The sequence below is a fragment of the Photinus pyralis genome, unplaced genomic scaffold (genome assembly GCF_008802855.1).
Source record: "Photinus pyralis isolate 1611_PpyrPB1 unplaced genomic scaffold, Ppyr1.3 Ppyr1.4_LG2, whole genome shotgun sequence".
NCBI classification, from domain to species: domain Eukaryota; kingdom Metazoa; phylum Arthropoda; class Insecta; order Coleoptera; family Lampyridae; genus Photinus; species Photinus pyralis.
Genome location: NW_022170403.1, coordinates 52023362 through 52050633, shown reverse-complemented (window position 1 = coordinate 52050633; position 27272 = coordinate 52023362). Strand labels below are relative to the sequence as shown.

Below are 27272 nucleotides of genomic sequence, written 5' to 3'. Positions count from 1 at the left end.
AACTTCGTCTACGTCATAATTGTGCTTTTAGATCGTCTTATCATTAAAAATACTATAAAAATTTAAATACGAGCACGGAACACGCCAAGCTGTAATCAGAGATGTCGGCATTATAACCTAAATCGCACAAAATACCGTACCTACTTATAATCAAAAATAAATCAATTATACGGTAAACATCCTGCATAATTACAAATCTTGTTGGTTTGACAGAATAAGGTATAATCAGTCGTCGGTTCGCCCTTCCGAGTTCCAATATAAAGGAATGTGTATGTGTAACTAACATAAACACATGCTAGCAGAAAAATTGCGAGTGTAAATGGGGAAGGTCAGTTACATACAATACAACATTTGTTGGGCTCTGTGTAATCGAATACCCCTGTTTATCGCAACAGTTCTTGCGGTTCTTGTCTTTCTTATTGCAGTTGTAAACCACGCGCAAGTTATTCATTCTACAGCGCTTCCTTGTGGACGCGGAATAACACTAATTTAGTTTGGATTTAACGCACCAGAGGCTTAAATCCAAATCACCGTTGCCAGAATTTAACATGGCATGATCCATCTGTAGTATATTTAAATCTGTGGTAATACTAATAACATTGTGACATTGAATTTATAAAATTCAATGATTGTGAGTATCGGCATGACAATTATTTACTTTCCTTTTAGCTTATTCAAACACTATTTTAATCATTAATAACATATCGTAGACGCGCAATAAAAAGATCGGTTACACAAATATTTAATATAAGAAAATTGAAAATAAAAAATATAAATGTGAAATTAATGTTATCTTTCATGGTATTCTAATTAAAGGTCTCAACGAAAGGAACCGTTTTCTACCAACTACCGCCCTTCATTCTGATCCCTTATCAAAAGAGGAGAGTGGAACTGGTTTTATCCTCTACTCTAATGAAAGAAAGGTCGAAAGGAATTCATTTCTACCAACCATAGTCCTCTTACTCGACCCCTTATTGTGATCGGATATATTCCCTTATATCTTCAGAACGGATTGTCGGAAGAGGGTACTGACAAAGGGCGAATAGACTGTAAAGTATCTCATGCTCTTTTGTATGTTCCATCCATGAGCTAGCTGGTCTCTAAAGGTCTCTACCCACTACAACGTATCATACCATGACCGTAATAGGAACGTGCCAGCCAAAAAAATATTGTTTGTATGGAATAGTATGAGACTATGCCCACTAGACCGTTTTGTCACCGACCAGCACCGTAGTGTCCCTTCACACCGGGCGACTTAGCAGCGACACAGAACGCAGTGCAGCGCTGTTAAACAGCCAGCAGCGCGACTGAGTCGCACATTCAGCTGCTTCGTCTCGCGACTGGATTTGAACGTGCAACTGTGTCGCGGGTTAAGAGCGTCTCTCAGTTGCGACTGCGACTTGCGATGAATCGCAGTTGCAGCCGCAATGTAAATATGGTTTCGTTGATGCGTCTGGAGGCACGCTACACACAAAATTTATTTAATTTTCCACAGGAATCATGTCGTGATGAGTCAGTTATTTTGTTTTGTGATTGATGAAGATGTCGTGACTTATTATGTTGGAAGAAGATGAGGATGAAGAAGTTCTGTTAGGAGAAACGTTATTTCACAAAAGATCTGACGCGCATGTAATGTTTAAAAGAAGAGCAGAAGAAGGGTACTACAATCTTCTTATCAATAGCCATTTAAAGTCAAATAAGAAATAATATTATTAATAATTATCACAAGTTTTTAAACAGAGAACGCTACTTTTTTCCATGCGTTTTCTTTCACAATAACATTTTTATAATTTTCATCTTCATAATCATAAAGTGCGGCATATTTGCGTATTTCTTCGATTATACTTTCGTCGTCATTTACTGAAAACCGCGTCATTTTTACGTTGCGTCTGCGATTTGACTGGTGTATCTATCAGTCGAGTCGCAGCAATTGCGTCTCGATCTCTTGCAACTCGAGTCGCAACGCACGAACGAAACCGCTTGCGCACGAATGTACAGGAAGCAGTGACTTGCAGCCGACTGCAGTCGTTGGCCGCACCAGCAAAACCATACCTTAACGGGCGATCAAAAATGAGTTGCTGTCGAGTCGCCTTTGGAAGTTCAAGTGCGAAAAAGTTGTGATGAGTTTCAACTTATTTCCGGTCAAGTTAAAGAAGGGCACTGAGAGTGGGAACCGTGTCCCAGTAGCTGCAGTTCAAAAGCACTTTGGAGTGCCATGATCACAACGTCATGCAAGAATTTGGCAAGCCAAAAGGACCGAGCCAAGCCAAGAGGTGTCCTTAGCAATATGGTAACACATCCCTTCACACGGCACGATTCGCAGCGCCATTAGTAGCGGGAAGCGATTCTCAGAAACGCCACCATGCGACAAGTTTGTTACGGTATGGTCAATTTGGTTGCATTATTGTACGTATGTGTGGAAATTGGATTCATCGACACTGATAGGACGCATATAAAAACTTGTCGAAGTTTCGAAGGTCATTGTAAAACGTATGATGAAGAACGTTTCTCTGTTCGAGATAGAAGATATGTATGAATCCAAAATTGGCGCTTCTTTTGAGATTTATTTTCCAATTTGTTGCGCGAAAGTAAATCAAGTATAAATTGTGCACAACTCTTGTGCACATAAAGTGCAGTTTTTTAATCGAAATAGCTTTTGTTTTGACATCATCAATGGACATATTTCTTGCAGACGTCTCAATCGCCCTTTGTGAGTATCCCCCCCCCCCCTTTTTGAGGGACCAAACAAATAAAAATACTTGAAACATGCGTATGGTAACATTCATCATGTAGTGAATATAGTCTTAATAAGTATGAATATTAATTTATTCCACACTTTTGAATGTCTACAGAATGTTAAAGCGTTTACGTGTAACTCCTATTTTACATATAACTGATTTACGTGAAAAGGGGACGTTAACGTGAAAGCGACTTCGCGACGCCCGACATAAAGATCAGTGGCGTCAAGGCGAGAAACCTGGCCAATTAATAGATTAGACACATAGTGGCCACTAGCCATGCGAAGTTGCGGTTTTTGTGTTAAAAATGATTATTTTTTAGATAAAAGAAATGTACGCAATCTTCATGCCAAGACATCGCCAATCCCCAACTTGATTTAATTTTAAATATTGTAGCCCCACGGACACCCAGTTCAGGGAAAGAAAATTTTGCTTGTAGCTGTAGTAAAAATTAAACGATTGTGAATAAAATAGTACCCAGGGGCCAGGGAGGACGTTTTCCTTAGTTTAGTCTGAAGGTATCATCGTCTACATCTATAGGGTTTGTCCCGTGGAGCGAGAATTTCACGGTCGACCTTACGGTCATGAAATATGTGAACAATTTTAAGGGTCACTTACTTGTAACTCCGGTGGACCACCTTCATCGCGAATAAGTAAAAGGTAACTTTGATTATCGACTAAAATTTCCTTTTTAAACCGGCCTCCTTCAGGTGATTCCTCTTGCATGTATGAACCGGTCAAGTACCGATGTACTAACGCCGATTTTCCCGAAGAAAGAGATCCGACTATACCTAATCTTAAATCTGGCACAGATCGACTTAATGTCCATTCTTGACTATTAACAAAAGAATCTGAAACAAATAATGCAATTACTATTTTGTTTTTAAGTTAATATCTATTAGAAATTTTTTTTAATACGAAGGAAACCCCTAATGCCAATATACTTATACTTACAGTATTACTAGTATTACCTACCCAAAACAGACAAACGGAATGTTACAGGAAAATGTCGCCAAAATTCAATTTCGACAGAGAATAACTTCATGCGCAATGAAATTTAATTCGAGTACGATAAATCCTATTGACAAACGGCGATCAGAATGAAAAATTATTTTAGAACAGGATTTCCTGTAGGTGGACTATCAACCATTACACCGCCGCACTATACTATAAAATATAAATAACACTGACTGAATATTTATTCATACTTTAATTATAATTACACACAAAGGAACGGCCTTTCATTATATAAAATCGTATAATGATGACATGACAGTGATATACTAACAAAACAATTAAACGTGAAGAGGATAACAGCAGCCAATAGTTTATGTACCTACGCAATTACAGTATAAAAAGTAACTATATAATAATACTTTGGAACCTTAGATTTGTTTTTACGCGTTTCTCAGTACGTGACAGGATGATAGTTATTTAGATAATAATAATTCAAAACAACCCAACTTAGTACCTTTGAAAATGTATATTTAAATAAAATTGTATCCGAGGTTTAACCATATTTTAAAGAAATATGTAAAACGTGTCACGAGTACGATTCAAGAAATTTTTATTTCCAGTTATATGCCATAAGTCGTGCACAGAATATGTGATATATGATCGCGACCCTGGTTACTGGTTAGTGTATTCGTAGCTAGAAATTTTAAAGAAAGTAAAATCACAGATTATAATCTGAATTAGATTTATAATGAGTAATGATCCAATCAATCTAGAACTTAGTTCATTAAACAATTCACAACAGTATAGTATAATGATATGATAATGAATGTTTTCCAATAAATTAACTAAAGTCAATTTGTGGAATTCTATCAAATTTGTGTGCCAAATATATGCAGTTTTCGTATTTTTGTACTGCTTAATTTAAATAAAACGCCTTGTGTTCCACACCGACGGTCAATATACAATATACACTATTGACCTGCCAGTACGTACCCTATTTCAAGTTTCGTACTACAAACATGGTAGTGTCAAAAAGCTCAAAGAGCTGTGCATGCCCGCTTTTCGTCCTTGGGTATGCATATTATAGAAAATAAAATTGGTCCACCGATGGACCCTTGAGGCACCCCATATAGTACTGTTGGTAGTGGAGTGGAGAGACCTCCTATCACCATCACTAAGGTGATGGATCACTGGATTCGTTGTAATTACTGAAGTATAATTGGTCCTTCGATGTTGAAAAAAGACTCCTATTAACTGGTACTGGGAAACAACTACTTTTTCGTAAACTTCCCTTCTTTAATTTGACTAAAACTTCATTTTTATCATGACGACTTAAATCTCTTAGTATTCATACCACTTAACTAACTATCGTCTTGCAATAATACGCTTAAATAATGGCAAAAAAATACGTAAAAAAACAGATGATTAACATCCACCGCCAAAAAAGACCCGCTTAATGTTCGGTTCGGCTATTTAAAACTTTGTCTTTGTTTTTCACTTTCGTTCCTCCTTAAATAATTTATTAATGCGTCGTCAAAACATCCGTTCAATTCTGCGATAACAGGTGCTTATCTTGAAACTAATTAGCTTACGCCACGCTAGCAAAGCTTCCCATCTACGACCGAAAACAAACTTTTACTAATCCTACGAAATTATTTCCAGATGTTTTAACACGTAATAAAATTGAATAAATAAATAAAATACAAGGTGATTATTTAAAAAAATTAACAACTAATATATAATTCTAATACCCAACGAACTTCACCTAGAATTCATATATGTTCGGATGTGCGTTTAATCTAAAAATTAACGACCACATATACGCTTTAATAACAACACATAGTCATACAGGGTGACCCAACATTACGGTAGGTGCCAAACAAAACGCCCGCATGCCGTAGTTTACACAACCAAATTTTTTGAAATTTTAACCATAGCTTGTTTTAAAAACAAACGAAGCACATTCAGCGAAAATCAAAAACTCAGAAACTTTTTATGATACCCAAAATCATAAAAACTTTGCAACCAATCTACATACTTTAAAATTGTGGAAAGTGCCGTACGTCTGCCGAATCTAGGGGGGAATATACATTCTTCAATAGCCACCTATATTTTTTTGATTACATAATCTTAAAGTGCACACTTTTTTTTGATATTAAATTAAGGAAAATATTTGTAGGTATTATAATTAATTTAATAATTTCACTAAATTGTTGGTGGAGAAAAAGTTCTTTTGTTGGTTTTGTCAAAGCAATTTATGGTATTTTTTAAATAAATCCACATGCTTAAAAAGACGCACGCCACAGTTTACACTTTTTCAATTTGTAAATTTGTTGCAAATTTTTAATAATTTAATATTTAACTTGCTTTGGCAAACCTAAGATTAACGTTTTTCTAGGCAACCTAGCAAAAATTGTAAAATTAATTAACACAACTATTTTCCCTAATTTGAGTTTTTCTCTGAAATTTGATTATGTATCTAATATAATCAGTTTTCTTATTCGATTGATGTATTGTTCCATCGTTCTTTAAACGTGTTGTATGATGAGGATTGGGAATTAAAGAAAATCTTTTTTAAACACGTTTTTTTTATTACTATTGCCGCAATAAGTGTAATAAAAGTGAGGTTGTGTATACTTACACACAGGTGAGGTTGTGTGTAAGTATACACAACCTCACTTTTATTACACTTAATTTTTCATTCCTGACAACTAATATAATATATAACATCGTCAAAATATTACATGCATCATCACTTCACCAAATGACGCTCGGCCTGAAGATGACCTGATAAGGTCGAAATCGATAGCCGCAATAGTAATAAAAAAAAACGTGTTTAAAAAAGATTTTCTTTAATTCCCAATCCTCAGTTTTCTTATGCCGCTATACCCAAGATGTGTACGCTTTAATAATATGTAAAGAAAAGTAGTGGTTTCCATAAAAAAATATACCTCCCTTGATCATGCATAAGTACGCCACTGACCACAAATTTAAAGTACGTAGATTAATAGCGAACTTTTTATTATTATGGATACCATACAAACTTCTTTGTAGACATTGTACTTTTGAAGATATATTCAGTGTTCCAGACAAAATTTCCACTCTGTATATTGGACAAACGAAATATGGGGGCTAAGTGAACGCCTCGTCTTCTCCCAAAATCAAACGTAACAAACATGTAACAACGCTATTGCGAAGTACTTTGATTGCCCCCACTCGATTTTTCCAACTGGGGAGTTAAGTAATCTAGCATTTTCACCTCGATTTTCACACATTTGCTTGAAAATAAATAATATATTGATACAGTTAAGCAAGTAAATAGTACGAGTGCAATAGACCTATTTATTATGAAACAAACTAAAGATCCGAAAGAGCGGAACTTCCGATTGATTTTGCAGTTTCGATTCCGATTTCGGTTCCGTCAAAATTAATTCGGATGCTATATATTGATGGACAGAGTCGGTGCGGTCACAATCAGATCAGTTCGTTCGCGTACAAACAAGTTCATACTTGTCGCTCGAGATACCATCCTCACCCCGTGCCTTCTGTTGATTACCCTTTCACTTGTGTTTGTGTATAATTTGCTTCTTTTGTAGTCACTTTATTTTATTTTTCTGCCTGCAATTAGTACGGTTCCGATTCCGATTTCGGTTCCGATTAACCAAATTAAAAACTGCGCTTCCGAATTCGGTTTCGATATAACCACTTCCGTTACATCCCTAAAACAAACCCCTTCATCATTGCAATTCTGACATCATGAATTCATGCGTGTGACAACTTTGTATATTAAATAAAAACAAACATAGTACCGACTATTGGATAGCTTTTGGTTTCGAAATAGAGAAAGATACCGTTGCGTTTTTTAATAAGAGAGAAAAATTTCGCGGCAGAAACACCGTACGCGCCAAAGCAGTTTCCAGAAATGGAAAAATGTAAGGTAAACCATTACCTTCTTACGGAGAAGTAAAAATTACACTAGGTTGTGAATTATGCGTTTGAGTAACAATCGCTGTCAAAGGAATAAAGCAACATGCCTTGCCATAAATTCTTGAGATAATGGAGGTTCTATAGTTATCGTAGGTCCCTACCCTAGGATCGGGACCCTCTAACCGCGCGCAAGAAAAAAAACGTATAAATTATAATAATTCGGACGGTTGTTTCTCTATAACGATCTTACTTAATTGCTCATTAAGCATTAACGTTTTACGCATAATATTATTTGCAAATTTAAGCGAGAAAGAAAACGATTAGTAGGTAACAGATGGAACACAAGAAATAACAATGCGAAAATGTCAGAAATTCTATACCTACCGACCAAGTGTTGACAATGTTTAAGAAATCACGAGTAGCAGATGGAAGGAGAGTGAAGTATTTACGCTAAATTTAAAGGCATTTGTCCCTTCTTGCTTTGCTCCAATTCACAATGTAGGTATGTAGTAGTATTAACATCTGTCCTCCCAGTGGCGCGTGCGATTTTTGCTCTTTCTCTCTTACTTGTACTGTACATAGGTAATTTAACTGGAGTTTTTATAACATCACGCAAAATCGTCTCTTGATCAGAAGTCGCAATTACAAGAACATTTTATCCTCCGGTTTTGTAGAAATACTGTAGGTAAATTTGGTAAATAAGTTAAGGAATTGAGCAGGTATCTTCATACGGCAGTTAACAAATATAAATACGTAAATATAACTAGTGGTATTTATCCTGGGGCAAAGTAATAGTATGCTCATGTAAGGATGCCTTCATGTTTAGTTTTCTTTAAGGAAGTTCCGGTAGTGCTTATGATTTCCGGCTCCGGGCGCCAGATGCGGCATCCATGTCACGTACCAACACCTGCGGAGTATGTAAATTGTAAATTTAATGTGCAAATATCAAATTCCACCTTTTCGTTTCCATAGGTATCCCATATGTCTTCCTTATGTCTTCATGGACTTAGTAACAACAAGGAATGCTCTATCTATACGTTTAGATACATCACAACTATCTCTTGTGGTATTTTAGATAGCGATTCCATAATTTTATGGCTTATTTAGTCAATAGCAACTTTAACGCGCATACATATAGGGGATCATGCAGACAATAAAATATAAATAACAAACACACCGGAAAGGTGTATAATAAACTCAATTGAAATTAACATGTCAAAAAATCAAATAAGTGATATTGAATCTGATTAAAAGTTACGACTTACCTATACGCTCACTTATAAATAGCCTAATCAAATAAAAAAAATAGAAACGAAACCATCAGTTTCTCAATGATGATTTTGTGCAGTCTTGATGCAATATAACTAACGCGGTTCAGAAACATCTCTCAAAGAATTAAGGAACAGTTAAAGAGCATGGACGGTTAATTCGCTTGCCATCCGTGAGAGTTTGGCGAGTACGGGTCCAATAAGTGAAACAATGGAATCAATTTTACGTGAGCACAAAAGTTTTATTAAATGGCTTATAGGGATCGTGCTTACTCTTTTAACCTTCTTTCCGGCTCGATTAAAAAAAAAGTGAGATGAGACGGTTTTCACTATCGCGTTCTCTCTATATACTGCAATATCAGTTTATAAATTTTATACCTATATTGGTATGAATCTTCTTAATTTTGTTCACATTCGTTTATTATATATACGTTTTCATTCCACTACAGCAAGAGGAATATTTCTATACTTAAAAGTAATTTTATACAATTACATAAGTACGTAAGATTGGCTCGTTTTCTTTGAAAAAAAAAACTTAAAAAAAATTACACTCCGTTTTACAAGTGTATGGGATTTAACCATCAGAAAAATTAATTTACACCAAACCCTCTGTTTCAACAAATTTTTAAATCGCTCTAAATTTCTCCAACACTTCACAGTTCAACAGTTATTTTGTGTGGCGCAGTGGCGTGGAAGTTCAACTGTGGTACAGGTTTGGCTGACACCCCGCTCACTTAAAAATAAAGACCACAAATAAAATAAATTATTTTACATCATAAACTGTTAATCTCTAACATTGCCTTGCATACAGTGTGTTCCAGGAAGTAGTGGCCGTGTACCTAATAACACCGTTATTTGCCATTTCAAAAGAAAAATTTCTCTTTACACAAGTGTGTCAATGTGTGCTTATTTTAGCTAAAAGTATCATTTTCACACAGGGTGGTCAGAAAATCATTATTAATAGTAATTCCATTTTTCTACAATAAATTCATTTTATTCTATGACCTTAAAAATTAAACAAATTACACAAACATTCTCATAGTTCGTCGAATATTCGAAAAATCACATTGCATTAAAAGCATCGGAACTACACATTTTTGAGTGTCTTTTCTTAGTTATTAGATCGATAAAGTTGACATCTGTACTTTGCCCAAATCACGTAAAAACATGCCTATAATTTAGGACTAATTAAAGGCTCATTTGTAACCACAAAATTAGAATTTGTACCCGCTTAGTTCTGCCGGAAAACCGATTTTTAAAGTAGGGGTGAAATCAACGTTTTCCGATTTAAATTTTCGTTGTTGCATCACAAACTATGAATTAAACACTAATTTGTACCCCAATCGCCATGTTAGATTTTTATTGTTTAAACAATGTATACGTTATTTAAACAAACTTTAACTAAAAAAGTGCAATTTTCGGAATTCATAAAAAGAAATGCACCATATAAATTAAGGACTAATTTGTACTCACAAACAAGTAAGCGGCTACAAATTGTAATTTTGTGGGTACAAATTAGTCTTTATTAGTCCTAACCTATAGGCATATTTTTACTTGATTTGTGCAAAGGTGGGGGGTACCAGCTTTATGGACCTCATGGTTAGGTTGGTAAAGCAACATCTTCTCTATTAATTTCACGGTCGGTATGGAATAGTATATTCTATAACGAGTATGGAATAGAGTGTATTCCGCGCGAGTGGAAAGTTCGTCACACGAGCCGAAGGCGAGTGTGACGGTTCCACGAGCGTTGAATACCTATTCCTTACAAGTAATAGACATAATTTTTTCTACTACTACGACGAATTTTTGCAAAATATGTAAAACAAGCAGGGTTAACTATAGACAATTCACACATTAGTATGGACGTCTATGTACGGTGGGTTGGTATAACAGATCCCTGTGGCATATTTGATTTGATTTGTCTAAATGGCTGTATAAACAAATTCCTCGACAATTTCTCTTCCCTCAATATTATCCCAGAAAAGGAAAACTAACTTTTCTGTGATATTATTTACAAATGTGCACATTTATTGAATGTGCCCTGTCCTGCGCAGTGTATCGGCGTGGATCATTTAGATTTAGATAACCATAAGCGATAAACGTATTCGAGATTGCGACCGGAATGTAATTCATGATGTGTATAAATTCAAATACAAAATGCTACAAAGAGGACGTTATGGATGCAAATTAGAAATAAACATCATAGCACTACTCGAAAAATTTGTATGTAAGGTATCTACGAGTGTAGGTAACATTTTAGTGAGCATTATATTTTAGGTTAGTTTTAAAACTTCCTGGAGGAAATGTGTTCTGGATGACCAACAACGTTAACTGTTTTGATATGGATGTTCTTTTTGTATAGTGCAGTGAGGTACATTAATTCATTGTAGAATATGCAACTTGATGTTTGGTTGTAGGTATACCAACGTACGGGTTCCTCGTAATTGTAAACTTTCGTTGTACATTAGTTTTCGTATTGGGTATTCTAATTACAGTTCCACCTAAGTCCACCGATTTTTATGTTCCACAATTCGTGCTTACGACAAGCACCACTAATGCCAACTATAAGAGCAACCTGCAAATGTAAAATAAATATGATGTAACGAGTAACGATTTGAACGTGTAATGTTATAGTAGATATGAACTGTCGGGGGTGCTTTTTGAATAAACATTTTTACTTTGCTCGTTGATAGAATTTTTGACTTTTTAGGGAAATAGCCGCTGGATTGCATTTTTAACAAGGCCTGCAACTTAGCATAGCTGCTTATATCTACATTATTGTTCAAAAGTATCGTAGAGCACAGCATGGAATACGTTTTCCACAATGTGGATGCTTTAATTTACTGTGATAGTTTGCTAAAGTAAGCACTACGTTCTCTGAAAATGAGTTGGTTTTTTTTCTTGTCCTCCACTCCAAAAATTTGCTGTATGTATGTTCGTACACTTTTAGTTTGTCGGGAAGTAAATTTTTTTGCGTGTTCTGCTTCCACGGTGATTTCCGGGGGAGTATTTGAAAGTTCCATTAAATCCTCACTGGCCACTGCTATTCATTTTCGCGCTACCGGTCCTTAAAATTTAATATCTGGCGCAAGCGTAATTAAAATTTTGACAGTTTAAGAATTGTGGTTTAGGATGTCCTGTTTTAGATGTCGCCACATGTGCTCATTCCATCACAAGAGCTAGAATGAAATTATTCCACTTCACTAGCAGAGAATAGGCGAGATTCTGTTGTTAAAAAAGAAGCAAGTATGACGTGATTCTAAGGTAGTAGTAGAAAAAGTACATTTCCTCTATGCACATCTGGAACAAAAAGTTGGGCTGTACGTGTGCAGTATGTAGAGCAAAAGCTTAGTTTATTCACCCATTTTGCCGAGAAAACGGCAATACATATTGCCTTTATGCGAAAGAACTAAATGTTATGCTCTTTCTATATCTTGGTTACCTACTTCATGGTCAATTTCGTTTTGTTTTTTGCGATATAGCATTTCAACAGCTTAAGCAATAAACGTTGGAATCAACACATGTGGTACTATTGACAATAAAAACACTATTCACAAAAATAACCGTTAACGTTCTTTCAAGAAAACTTCTTTACAAAGCAAAAATAACCAAACTTCTATACAGCAAAAGTACACTAATTGATTTGAAAGGTGAGTAAATTAACACAGTAAACTTTTCATAACGACTAAAGTAACATAATGTAGATCAAATCGGCTCTCGAGCAATTCAATCGTTATATTTATTAGTAACAATACCTAATCTTTCAAACGGATATCGGTAATACTTGCAGTTAAAACAGGAACATTAAGTAAATCTTCGGGTCTAATAATTTTTAAGTAGGCCACGAGGTAATATATCACGTGATGTCTTCTATCATAAAATGGCCGTTAAGCACTTTTCCAAAGGCTGTGGCAAACTTAACAATGTCCCAAATCTGTATTTACACAAAAAATGTAATAGATTCACCACATTACCGGAGAAAATACGTAAGTTTGAGAATTTATCTGTAATCTTTTCGATTCTCTCGCAAGATTGGTCGTGTTTGGTACAGGCTTTTGCAAAAACGGCAAGAAAACTAGGAAACTGGTTTTGGTATATTGAGCTACATTGACTTTTAAATAAGATACATTCATGTTTTGGGGATTTATTCAAAATTTGTTTGGTGCTCTCGTGACTTTTGGGCACACAATTTTTCGAAGATGGATAGTGGAATCGGGGCATGACTTTTTTCACTTATAATTGCACAAAAGGTTTGTTTTTTTCCGAGTAAATTTGGGTTGTTACGGTAATGAAAATCTGTTGCCTAGCAATTAGTCGAGAAAAACTGTCAACTAATAAAAATGCAACACCGAAGGTGGAGCATTTTTAGGTTGACAGTTTTTCGAGTTCAATTGCTAAAGGAAACAGACTTGAATTGAAACAACCCAAATTTACTCGGTTTAAATACAAACCTCGAGTGTAATTCGGCAGGACAATTTAACGAACAAGAAATTCACCAAACTAGTCAATTATTGACAGACGTCAAACTAGTCATATGGGAAAGGATAATGCGATAATTGGTGCGAAAATGAATAAGTGAAAAACCACTAGTGCATTTGTCGCTGGAAAAGTTGCAGGTAACTTTTGCCGCTGTCAAAGTGACAATTGCACTGCGGCTTATGCGATTTTTTATACATGAGTTGAATTGTCATATATAATACCATAAGTAGTCGAAGTATTGTCGAATATTTTTGAGGTGCTGTCACGAATGCTAGTTACGCTGATTAATACCACGAGCGCTTGCGCGAGTGGTATTAAAAAGCGTAACTAGCATGAGTGGAACAGCAGCTCAAAAATAATCTACAAATACTTCGACTACGAATGGTATTCGGAGGACTATTCAATGAATCAAAAGAAAAATTAAGCATAATTACCCACGCGAATGTATTTCCATGACAACAATAAATGTCAAAATAAATTACGGAAGTTGCTTTTCATTTTGCTATCGATTCTATTCGAACTTTTGTGCTCCAAGCTAATTCGTTATGAGTGATTAAATTAAAAGATGTGGTGATAAGTGGGTTGTCGAAATTGATTAACAAACTAAGAAGAATGTTCCGGTTAATACGACAAAATTTCGCGACATTTCACTGGTGGAAGTTTGACAAATGTCATTGAATAATCGCATTGAATTGTCGCTGAAATACCACACGTGAAATTATCACTTATAATTGCACAAGAGGTTTGTATTTTACCGAGTAAATTTGGGTTGTTAAGGTAATGAAAATCTGTTGCCTAGCAATTAGACGAGAAAAACTGTCAACTAATAAAAATGCGACACCGCAGGTGGAGCATTTTTAGGTTGACAGTTTTTCGAGTCCAATTGCTAAAAGGAAACAGATTTGAATTGCAACAACCCAAATTTACTCGGTTTAAATACTAACCTCGAGTGTAATTCGGCAGGACAATTTAACGAACAAGAAATTCACCAAATTAGTCAATTATTGACAAACGTCAAACTAATCATATGGGAAAGGATAATGCGATAATTGGTTCGAAAATGAATAAGTGAAAAAACCTCTAGTGCATTTGTCGCTGGAAAAGTTGCAGGTAACTTTTGCCGCTGTCAAAGTGACAATTGCACTGCGGCTTATGCGATTTTTTATACATGAGTTGAATTGTCGCTGAAATACCACACGTGAAATTATCACTATAATTCGTTCCCATTGGCTCAACAATTTGAAATGTCGACATTTCACTGGTCGAAATGTGACAAATGTTAGATGAATTGAATTGTCAATATAATTTCTCCATAGATCAAAAATCGCCCCAGACCCCAAAATTGCGAACCTCTTATCAGTAGTAGTACTGTCATCAAACTGAGGGCCAAAAAAGTATGTATAGACAAAGAGTACGAGCAGCTTTCTAATGGCCTATATTTTTTTTTTACTAAAAATCAATATTATATATGTTTATACAGGGTGTTACAAAAATTATGGACTGACTATATGCAGCTGGATTTTACAACTAAATTATGAAAAAAGGTTAAAAACATCCCTAAAGTGGCTCGTTTCCGAATGTGAGATGAGGGTCAAAAAGTCCCCCTACTGAAAATTATATGGGATTCTTCGTATTTAGAGTTGTGAATAAAAACATGAAAAACTTCCAGTAGCTGTAGCTCAGTAACGAGCCACTTTAGCAGATATGTTTCTTTAAAAATTTTTCTTATTTTTAGTCATAGAAGCATATAGTTAGCCCACAATTTTTGTAACGCCTTGTATACCTTATACTTAAATTATTGGCTTAAAATGTTTCAATCACCGCCAAATTTCTTAAGGAAAAGGCTTTCTACTCTGTTGAGGAATTCCTTAAGATTACAATACCTACCTTAATTAATTACTAATTAGATGTAGTTACCCTTAATGTATTATGTTTGTTGTTTTGACTAGTGCAAGTATTATTTTGTTTTGCAAAACACGTAATATATTATCATTATTATTATTATTACCTTAACATACCTAATATTCTAATAAGCCCATACCGTTTGTTGGTAGATATACAGCGAATTGATTTAATGTGTGATGTCGTAATGAATCATTAAAAGTTGATCCGCGCCAATAAAAAGGGGCATCAGGAGTGACCATAAAAATTACACTTTCCACAATAATTCCACAAAAATATAAAGGTTTGTTATGTTATAAGTAGATGACGATAAAAAAACAGCTGTTTACATTATTAACGAGGTCCTAGCGAGTTCATAATTTGGCGGTATCTGTCGTCTGTTCGTTAGCACGATATCTCGAAAACGTATGGACCGATTAGGATGAAATTTTGTAGGTGGATTCCTAATCAAATTTGTAAATTGGAGTTCATGAATTGGCAATGTAGGCCAAAAAAACCAAGGCGCCTTTGACATCTCCGTTAGTTATGAACCGAATTGCATGAAATTCAAAATGAGCATAGGTTTAGCCATATAATACGCAATGTCAAGCTATAATATATACCCAGGAGCTCGTTTGCTATATTTGTTTAATTTATTTGCAGCGAGCATTTTTAAGGAAACACTTTTTAGGGTTGAAGAAACAGCAAAAACATCTTCAGCAAAGTTCACCTGATAATGGCCACAAATGCGTACCAATCGAACAGTAGATTTTGTAGCGGTTGCAGTATCTGCCCTTTCCAATTTTGAAAATATTCAATATAACTTTGGGTTGATTTTGGAACCGAATAATTATGGGCCAATAGGCATCAATAGGACCTATGTCTTCATTTATCACAGGAGCAAGCACGAAAGGAGCTTGGAAGGATGGCATATTCTCTTTTGAGCAGCTGCTAATGGAAAGACCTCCAGATGAAGGTATCATGCGTCCCGTACAAAAGTTTGTAATTCTTTTGTATGATGCCCCATCTCCATGAAACACAGTTAATGAGTGTAGTGTAGACGGTTCCTTTTTATTAAAAAAAAGTAGAGCAATTGAGAATACACCTCCGCTCCGACGCAAAATCCTGTTCAACATATCAAGCGAGCCACTTGTCAAACTCTTATATGGAAGCACTGTCTGGAAAAGACTATCAACCTCCTTCCCCCCACACTTGCATGCAAAATTGTCGATGTAAAACAATTTTTTATTCAAATGTTTCACAACAAACTTGTGTTTTCGTACCCCTCACTTGATGACGTCATTACTGGGGTTGGGGAGTCGGAAATTTTTGGGGTCTGAGGGTTTTTTAAATCTTTGGCCTATACAGACGTGCAGTGTGATTGATTTTGCGTGTCAGAGCGTATAGTTGTTTTACTATTGGAGATAGCAAAAAAGTGTAAGAAGCAAAAATACTCTACTTTCAATTTCTGATAAAGCTACATATTAAAAAAAACAAGTGATATAAAAACAAAAGAGCCTCAGAAAACAAATGAATTTGTTTAAATAGAACGATTACCGGGACGATTACTTTTTTCTGTAATCTTCTTAAAGAGCTTGAAATTCTCTTTGCAATGATATCAAATATGTTATAATTACTTTGGAAATTAAAGCTACATTAATGTGTTTAGAACCAATCGCAGTAGCTGTGGAAATTTAAACAAAAACATAAAATTATAACAGGCAGCGAAGAAAAGTTACAGGAATAATTATTATAACTTAAGACCAATTTAAACACATTAGACTTGATTCTTATGTATTATCATTACACATTTGACATTACATTACACCTCTTAACACTTATCATCATTTGTGTAATTATTATTTTGTTGCATTGTGGTTCTTATGAGATATTTTGTTTACTAAATTAATTTTGTGACAGATATGACAAGTAAAAAACTCTCTTTTGTTTATGTTTAAATTTCGACAGTTACTCCGATTGGTTTTAAAAACATTACTGCACATTTAATTTCTAAGGAAGTCACTTGTTTTGGCATTGGAAATGGGAAATGCTTATGTTTTGTATGGGTATGAAGCAGGTTTGCCGAGCAGAAAAGAAGACAAGTGGTGTCGCGTCTAGTGTTGATTGTACCGTACTCGACTGCAATCGGTAGATTCAGGAAAAGTCGCGGATACTGTCAATACGGTACTAACTTAACAGTGCGCAGGGGTTTTATTAATTCGAATTTAAAATTCTTGCACATCGCCTGTGATAGTATTACAAGCATGTGACGCCGCTTATTATTCAGAAAGTTTATGTTTGCGACGCGAGCGAGCTTGCGAGCGAGTGGAGCAAGATTATTCCGTGTGAATAAGGGTTATTTATGGCTTTATAGGTTATACGGTTATCATTTCCAATGTCTCCGATGGTTGCAAGAATTGCGAAATCTGTGATTTTTTTTAATATGTACCTACCCTTATCAGAATTAAAAATAGAGTACTTACTACTTTTCTTCTTACACTGTTTCCCTACCCCCAATAATAAAAGGAATCCGCTTGGACACGTAAAATCAATGACACTGTATGTGCTACTAAGTTCATGTTCTTGTCATAATATCTCTCCTTATTTGGAAGTATAAGTTCGTCGTATTTGTATTTACCGAGGTATTTGCATAAATACGTGACAAAACATTAATAAATTGTTATTCCGGTACACTACACATCATATCATGATGTCATGGAAGGTATTATGTAATAATCTTACTATATGCTCGATAGTTTTAACTACATCAACAGATAAGACCATCACAATATCATAATAGCTTATCGAGTATATCGGCTTTTCCGAGCCGTGCTTTTGGAAAGCGATAACGTTGCTTTGTTGTGGAATACAACGAGAGGCAAAGTGTTACTTTAAATGCTTTTAATAAAATCGATTACATATGTAAGGTCAATAACGATAAATGAAGTTCATTACTGTGAAAGTTTGAATGCAATGCCTATACTACCTATGAAAGAATCAACACAAGTCGATTTCTCCGACACATTTGAAAGGTATCACTGAAACTAGTACCATAAGAAAGAAAATGCTGCAAGTCTGCAACCTGAACGATCCATTCCAATTTCACCTAACTACGTATAATAGTGAACAAAATATATATAAATATATTGTGTGATGATAACTGTAATAAATTCTTTAGTTAATATTAACCAATTGCAATCCCGTTATTATAATAATACAGCACTTTCGTTTAATGCAAAGGCACTAAGCACAAAAATACGGAATATGCGCTACATCACCTAACTAAATAAACCTTCATCCAAATTATAAAGGCCATAATTGTTGATGGACATCTATTCAATAGACACAGCTGTGTTGGATTTTAAAGGCATTACATAATACGGACGTATTGAATACCAGAACATTTCAAAGATTCGCAGGATGAATAGTTTATATGAACAGTTAAAATAGTTTGAATTAAGAGCGAGGGCTACTTCATTACGGGTTATTTTCTTATTTCTTATCACGACTGAATTTTGTGTTATCATCACATCAGTTGTTAAACATGTCTGATAAACTTGATTGCCTTAAGCAATTTATTAGCCTTGAATGTATAGGCACTTTTCAAATCACCAAAACCATTACGGTTACAAACCAACTAACGTAAGGGTTAAGAAACAACATATAATTAGGAAATCAAGGCCATTTTAATTGGCGAAAAGATAAGGGCACCGCCACACCGGAAGAGTTGCAATAACGTCAATCAGTGCGGGTTTTCCTTTCAGCACTCGGAAGTCAATTACCAAAACACAATGACTTTTTTTACTTGCGGTTTAGCAATCGGTATTGATTCGGTCTCTGATAAATTTGCGAGGGCAAGGCAATACTCCCAATTCACCGACCAAAAACTCACGCAATAAAATTCTCTTTAAGATCTTTCCATGGCCATTAATTTCACACCATACTTGTTACGCACAATTTCAATTAATTTTCGACAAAACAAACGAAATTGTAATCGGACTTACGTAACGCACAAATCTTATCAAGTGCACGAAAATACATTTCAAAAAACAAACTGAATCTGAACCTCAAAATACAGGCCAACGATAAAGCATCCCCAAGTTTTAAAAGCGGGATAATTTGAAAGTCGATTAAAGAACGATACGAAACGATGAATAGATATTTTAATTGCAAGGTCATACAAAATAATGTAAAGTGTAATAAAACCACTTACCAGATTTACGTTTTTCGTTTAAAACCAAGGATTTAGTCCTTTTAACTCGTAATGATCTACGCCTGATAGAGCGTAAAAATGATTCAGGCATACGTTGGCGGGGATTCTCGGCAATTTTCTTCTCGGGAAGTAACCAATTTTTCACGGCGGTCATCGACAGTCCGTGTTTTGATTTTTTTGGTGTAGCAACTGGATCACTTTTTAAATCGACCATTTTCGCGAATTTCACTTTCCTAATTTCACTTTTATTTATTCGGTTTTTAAAAAATCGCGCGCGTATATACAGAGAGGTACATTATATTGAAAGTTGTAGTAAATAGAAGGCATGAACTATCCGTAGAAGGGACGATTCCCCACCAGTTCCGTAGGAACCGCGTGGATAGCATATTGCGCGCACACTCTCTTTACACGTTGTTCACGTACGTAGAAAAAGCTTTATCAAAATTACTTGCAATCGACAAAGGTTGCGAATCTCGTGTTTTTCTATATTTGAGCTGGAGGTTAAAAAATAACAAATTTGAATAAACGCAAGGTAACGTCACGATGCTAAATCGCTAAATCTAATTATTATGACGTTAAATTCAACGTAGGTATTTGGGTAATATACCATACCTACTAAAATACTTTCTAGTTTCGTGCTTTAGGTGTAGGGTGTAGGTGATTAATGATGATGTTTTTGTAATACATGTTCGTTGAAGTTGAAGTATCAATAACATAATATCACATTGCCAGAGAAATCATTTAAACGACCTATGGTGGTTATTATTTTATTATATCTACTTGTATTATAACATTTCTTTATGCCAAAAGAGTAAATATTATCAAGATTTTAATTAATTATTTCTCAAGCTTTATATGAAATTTTATATTGAATGTAATATGGGAATTGGACGTAAATCATCAATGATCAGAGAATTTTTGAATTTCGACCACTTATTAAATGAGATCAACTGAAGTCAGGTTGAACCATTGTGGCATAACCGGCTCTAAACGTTTTTAAACGAAATTTATGATTCGCCGGGTCCTCAACAATGTTATGTGTACAGAATGGTTTAAATTCTTTGATTACCTTGGCATCTCCGTAAGGGTGAGAGATTCGGTGTAAGTTAAATGGGAGTTGCTCCTTTTTGAGACGAAAAAATTTCTGTAAAATCTTTAAAAATAACCGAGATATCATCGAATAACTGAAACTGTCAAATTTCGTTTACATTTTCCCTAGCTTAAACGGCCGGAAATAAACGGTTCCCGTTAGCAACTTCTAGGGACACTTTCTTTCGAAGACTGAATCTGATATTAGAATTTCCACAACAGCTAGATGTAGACGCTACAGAGTACAGGCTACTACTGTCTTATTTGTTATAGGCGCCATATTGAATTTTTACGGAATGAGATAGACACAACATCACCGAGTAACTAGATCATGTTCAATCGACATGGTTATGACGGCACTGTATTCAAATGAATTTCTTTTTTGTCCTCTATCGCATTCCGTAAAAATCCAATATGGCGTCCATTAGAAATAAGAGAGAGTACCCTATAGCTGCTAGATCTAGCGTCTTATTGAATTTCTGATAATAAACTCAGATTCTCCGAAAAAAATGACCAAACCCCATACAACTTAGAAGGCGCCAACGATGATATCACGGTTATTTTCGAACACTGTTTCGTTCACCGTTCACCGAATTAATCAATACACAGTTGCACAAGTATTGCTTTATTATGCATCACTGATAAAAAATAAATCACAACTTTATGTATGATAGATAATGGCCGAAAAACGAAATAAACAAAATACTACATATACTCGTAATTCTACACATTGAACTGTAAATGTGTAAACTGAAAAGTTATAGATATATTGCGTGTGCCCCACGTTGGGCGCCACAAAAGAATGATGTGTGCACTGATCCGTAGATTTAATCTTAACACACAAATGGAAAATACAAAAACGCAAACAATTGTTACAAAAAGGCTAAAATCATTAGTTTTCTACTTACATTACTTGTCCAGGAATTGGAATATCCAAATAAAAGGTGTCCGTACACAGTTCACAAAAAAATGTTCAATGAACACAAATGACATTTTACACTAACGACATCGGGTAATCGCAGCATCTTCTCTTCGGGTTGAGAAGGACGTTCCCAATGAAACTCAACTTCAAACTGAGTCACGTTGAAAACAAACTTGGGAAACGCCGACAAACACCTCTCCTTGCGGTACCTTTGACGGCCAAGACTACGACAATCCTCCAGCCGGTAAGATAAAAAAAAACTTCGGCGTTGCAAACAAACGTAGAACAATAAATTGTTTTTAAAAGGACCGGTAGAAAAAGAGAAATGCTACTAACAGCGTTAGTTAAAAATGCCATCAGTAACGAAAATAAACCGATACAACGAAATATCGAAGGATCCTCAGTATTACAATCACTTTTAACGACAATTTTTTTTCATCTTACAAAATATATCAAATTAATGTCTTGGGTATTGAGATAATGCTCTTGGTCTTTTTTCCAACGATCTTGGTGCATAAATAACGATTTTGACATGTTTTGATCAAAATCCACGTGGTCGCCAAAAATCCATCAAATTTATGTCTTGTTCATTGAAATTATGCTCTTAGTTCTTTCCAAACGATCTTGGTGCATAAATTTTTGACAGGTTTTGATCAAAATCCACATGGCCTCAGATTTCAGAAAAAGAATTGAACATCTTTGAATCACACACAGGCGCGGTTATCAAATGTGCATGTGATGTACTCTTTCAGCATCAAGATAATGCGTTTGAAAGCTTTTACAACTCCAAATTGTGTAAACGTAAAGAATAATTTTTGGTTCATTTTGCTCTAAAACTTTTGACCTAGACCACAGAGAAGACTTATATTGAGTTGTTACACATCTAAGAGTCATAGGGAATAATCTAGCGAAAGCGAAGCCAACTCGATACATCACCTAGGGAACGAAATATGTTGATTTCTATTATATTGAGTCCGCAGTTTTTCCTGTTCCCGAGTCACTCGAAGTCCTATAACTTTTATTCCTGTTGAATCAGCTTCCTGGAAATCAATAGCGCCCGTCCTTAATGTCCAAAGTAGCCGTCGAGGTAGCCGTACACCAAATTTCAACACAATTGGTCACTTTTAAAAAGAGTAATAACGCACACGGACGGACGGACGGACGACAATACAAAACTAAATACGTTTGTATTTATATAATTGATGATTTATAGAGTATAAAAGATACAGGATGCCGGTTACTTTATGGGTTGTACCATCGGTTGTACCCAGGGTTAACATATGATTACATCTAACTTCCCATAACCGATAGAGACTAACCATTTTTCATCGCACGGCTCACTTGAATGCTCTGAATTTGAAAAATTTGAAATTTCTGATACTAATGTACATAAAAAATATGATTTACTACGTTTCTAATTCTAATCAAAGGAAATGTTTACAAAAAAGATATTATTTCTATCTACACTTACAGAAAAATTGCTGTATCATTTTATCCACAAAGTTACCATAATTACGCAAAACGTAATGTTTGCGAAATTTTATACATAAGGTTACTACTTGTAGCCAATGCTGTCACTGCATCTATATGAGTACTTATGATAATAATAGTGGCAGGATTTCTTCCACGATTTTAGGATTGATGTCATTAATTAATAAAATATCAAGATCGAAAATAAATCGAAAAACAGGAAAACTTCTAATGCCATAATGATTTTTCGATTATCGTAGTAAACCAAGTATGATTTCTGGACTGAGTACAATGATAATGGACGGCTATATAAATTACCTACAGTAAACGGAAATTTTGTCAATCCCTCTTTCACCATTAGCTTAACAGTCTAGAACGGAATCTAAATGTCCACATTCGGATTACGGCAGGAAATTAAAAAGTATAGGCGTTCTATGAATCACGGCAATGTAAATTAGCAGCTGTCTTCTCTACGGTTGAATGTTACCTCTAGCTGCAATATGCATTTCAAACCGATTAGAATTGCAAATACACAGACAAAAGTTATAGAAATCCATATCAGCAAGACTTTTTTACACAGGTACAGGTAAGTTTACGCTTTTCATTAAATTCTTATGCAAGTGCGCAGATACACAGAATGCACTGCAATTTGCAGATTGGGTGCAAAGAATTAGAAATTATGGCGTACTTACTTTAACGATATTCGATAACAATGACAAACTAAAAAGGATATAAAATAAATGTCATTAAATAAAAGAAATGTTGGTTTTATCTTTTTCCATTTAGATACAATTAGTATGGACATTGTACGAGGACATTCCTACATATTAGTTGAGTTATTTATGTTTTTTTAGTGTTGGGATACTAATTTTTTTCTTGAAATGTGGATAGTAATCCTAATAACTAGCTATTAGATGGGGATAACAGAGTAAACTGCTCTGGAATCGGAAATGATATCGTGTAGACGTGTACCTTTCTTGGAGGCGACGGTGGCGGTGAGAAAATGAAACTAAGGAGTTGTGGAATATCCCAGAAAGCTCAAAAAGCTGGTGGTTGTGGTGGAGAAATGACAGTGTACAGTAAATGCGATGTCGTCGTTCGGATAGCCAAGCAGTACCTAAAGTCACATTCTTTAAAAATGTTAAGTAGAAAGTCAAGTTTGACATTTCTGCTTTTGGAACTAAGAGCATGTAAAGCAAAAAGGCATAGGGAATTAATACACTTAAAATAAAGACATACTCAGTGAGAAATGAAATTGCAGTAGCGGAAAAATCTCAAGCAGTGCATACTTCATCTTTATACTGTCTATATAGTTAGCAGTGGAGACATTTTTCGTAACTTCGATGATACAATTCTTACCTACAGTTTCATGCAGCATGCACTCCAGTAGATGAATGAATGAATGAATTTTGGTGTCTAAAAGCATTTTTCATTTCATTTCATATAGAGAGCACGGATTGTTTGCCGTTCCGCGGTTTTCAAATCAATTGTTAAATACATTGCCTATGTAATTGACGTTTTGTAAGATATCGAAAAAAGAGTACGTATTTCAAATTTCAACGTGGAAACTTCAAATTATACAGTTTAACATTTACATGTTTGCAAGCGGTAGTGCATACTGTTTCCCGTTCCATTAATTTGGTTGATTAAATATAAAAAACGCGGTCACGGACATTAAAAGTTTAAATTATTGTATTGTGTCAAGCCATCAAATTAGTACAGCGCAGCGGCAGGAAAAGCTACAAACAGTTTTAAAAAGAGGGTTGCGTTTAGGGGTGTTTGTAATTAGGGAATAGGGATCGCGTATTAAGTCACGAATCGACAGTATTTAGCATATTAGTTACGACGATGTCTAAGTTCATCTTGCATAATAAATATGCAATAATCGCAAACAGAAAAATAATAACTTTTCCATCCCTAGCAATTACGATGTCGGATGTCCCCTTATATTCCCTAAGTATTTTTGGGAATGAGTCATAATATGAATCTCTCGTGCTTATCGAAGTAACTCTGAGATCACCGATTTGTCATCCCTAACACGATTTATCGAGATTTGTTCAGCTTCAATAACTCTTTATTAATATCACTTCATGACTCGAATTACTCAACGCAATCGCAAGACCATTTGGCAAACAAGCATAAAACTGAAATTATGAAACTGTAGATTTGATGTTAAATAGTACTTCACATATGTCACGTCATTTGATGACCAACAAATGTTACGTATCAATTTTGGACTAGATATACCCATAATTAATCTAATGTAGCATAAAAAGCAATGGGACATTCCCACGCAATGGTTAGGTAAAAAGTATTATCAACCCCTCACACATTGAAATTCCGTTGATACATACTCGTATACGTAATGTAAGATTGTACAACACAGCCATAATGTTTTCAACTATACAGATGATTGGTCCAATTAATCCATTTTCATGCAGAAATACGTTCACAGATATATCAGATAAGTTTAATTGAAATTAAAAAACCGGCTCGAAATTTTGCAAGTGAATAAAATAAAACAGCATCTAACGTGACCCTAGACTTCAATATTTTCAATAGGCAATAATGTTGCTGGGAAACCATACATTATTAACGAGCTCCTAGCGAGTTTATAATTTTGCGGTGTCTGTCCGTCCGTTAGCACGATTTCTCGATAACGAATGGACGGATTATGATAAAATTTTGTAAGTGGATTCTTTATCAAATTTGTAGATTGGAGTTCATGAATTGGCAATGTAGCCCAAACAATAAGGAAGGCTCTTTTGATATCTCGGTGAGTTATGAACCGAATTGCATGAAATTCAATATGCGTATAGCTTTAGCCATATAAAACGCAATTCCAAAAATTGAGCCTAATCGATCAACATTCACAGTGCCCTTTTCGCATCTCGACCATTTATAAACCGAATTGCAAACTTTTTTATTTATGAAGGTATTTAAATGAAATTTGGTACATAGCCACTTGGAATAAAACCAAATTTAACGCCGGTTTCAAAATTTCGTTTTGCGCATGCGTAGTGCCAACTTTCTTATTTATGGAGGGATTTAAATGAAATTTCATACATATAAGGGTGTTTTTTTGGGAGCTTTAGTTAAACGTTTCTGGGAAAGTAAAATACGTAGGTTTTTAAAAATTTGTACTTAGGAGTTACTCTGAAGGCCGAATCGATGTAAAATATTTTCAAAATGGCCGCACTTCCGGAAACATCGGAAGTAGATAGTAACTTCGTTATTTTAAATGGCAACCCCTATTTTTTATTGCATTTTTGGATTCTACGTGAAATTTCAGTTCTTTTGATACCCATATGTCGATATCTGCCATTTATGGTTTTTAAGTTATTTTGACTTTAAGAAAAAAAATGGCGGATGCAGATGGTACCTTGATAATTGATTACTTAAAAAAGGTTATAGTCATGGCAACCCATTTTTATCAGTGCATAGAGAATGAATAGGGCTTTCTTTTAGTGTACTTAAAAAAAAGTTAAGTTGCGTACAACCACACCTATGGAGATCCAAATTTAAGAAACTTCAAAGTCTATAAACTCAGTTTTTTTTAAATGGAATGACCATGTTCTTAATATTGCATGAGATAGAGAATCGAAATTGGCATATTTTGATATTACATGTTCCTATAGCTATCTTTAACAGTTTCTGATTTATTCCCATTTCATTGAATTGATTTAGGAATTGATGCCATTTTTGTTCGCATTTTCTTTTTAGTAGTTGGCCATGATTTTATAACAATCGAATTTTAAACAAATCAAGGAATGGATTCTTTAATACCACTGATTCTAGTTCTAGTCTAAATAATTCATTAATAAATAACTCATTTATTAAGGATATAGGACAGAAAATTTTTGAAAAATCTAAACAGAGTCGTTCAACTGAATTTCTTAAACAACGTATAAGTCTACAAATTAAGAGAGGTAATGCGATATCTGTTCTAGCAACAATTCCATACCAAAAATGTTTCAACGAAGTTTTTTATATTTTGCATTGAATTTATTTTGTTAATCTTGCATTTTCAATTCAATTAATTTTCTTAAATATTCTCTTGTAGAGCTTTGTATCACTTGTGTTTCAACGGTTTGTTTTTTTTTTAGGGGTACAAAATTTCCAAAATTCATACAATTTCGTTCTAGTTTTCGAATGAATGTACGGAAAGCACGCGCCGCGATTCTGCCCATTTCACCATAAATAACAATTAAATTTCAAAATAGATGAAACCACTGCGAGTCATTTTTCGATTTTTGAAAAACTTATGTTAACCTATAACAGTGGGTGATGGATTAGTGTCACTAGAATTGTTTAAAATTCAATTGTTA

The 27272-nt window shown here is 34.8% G+C and overlaps 1 protein-coding gene and 1 long non-coding RNA gene across 3 annotated transcripts; one reads left to right on the top strand and one right to left on the bottom strand.

Annotated features, from left to right (window-relative positions):
* Positions 1-1255: 1255 nt before the first annotated feature.
* Positions 1256-19809, bottom strand: LOC116164094 (arf-GAP with GTPase, ANK repeat and PH domain-containing protein 3-like). Its single transcript, XM_031478221.1, has 3 exons — positions 19464-19809; positions 3357-3589; positions 1256-1393 (listed from the first exon to the last, which is right to left on the bottom strand). The coding sequence occupies exons 1-3, from the start codon at positions 19675-19677 to the stop codon at positions 1256-1258; spliced, it is 585 nt and encodes a 194-aa protein (XP_031334081.1). The 5' UTR covers positions 19678-19809.
* Positions 10829-12165, top strand: LOC116164925. 2 transcript variants are annotated; one of them, XR_004144031.1, is made up of 3 exons: positions 10829-11117; positions 11168-11751; positions 12037-12165. It is a non-coding gene; the product is annotated as an uncharacterized LOC116164925 (long non-coding RNA). The 2 variants fall into 2 exon arrangements; XR_004144030.1 differs by having other exon boundaries at positions 11168-11983; positions 12037-12141.
* Positions 19810-27272: the final 7463 nt, after the last annotated feature.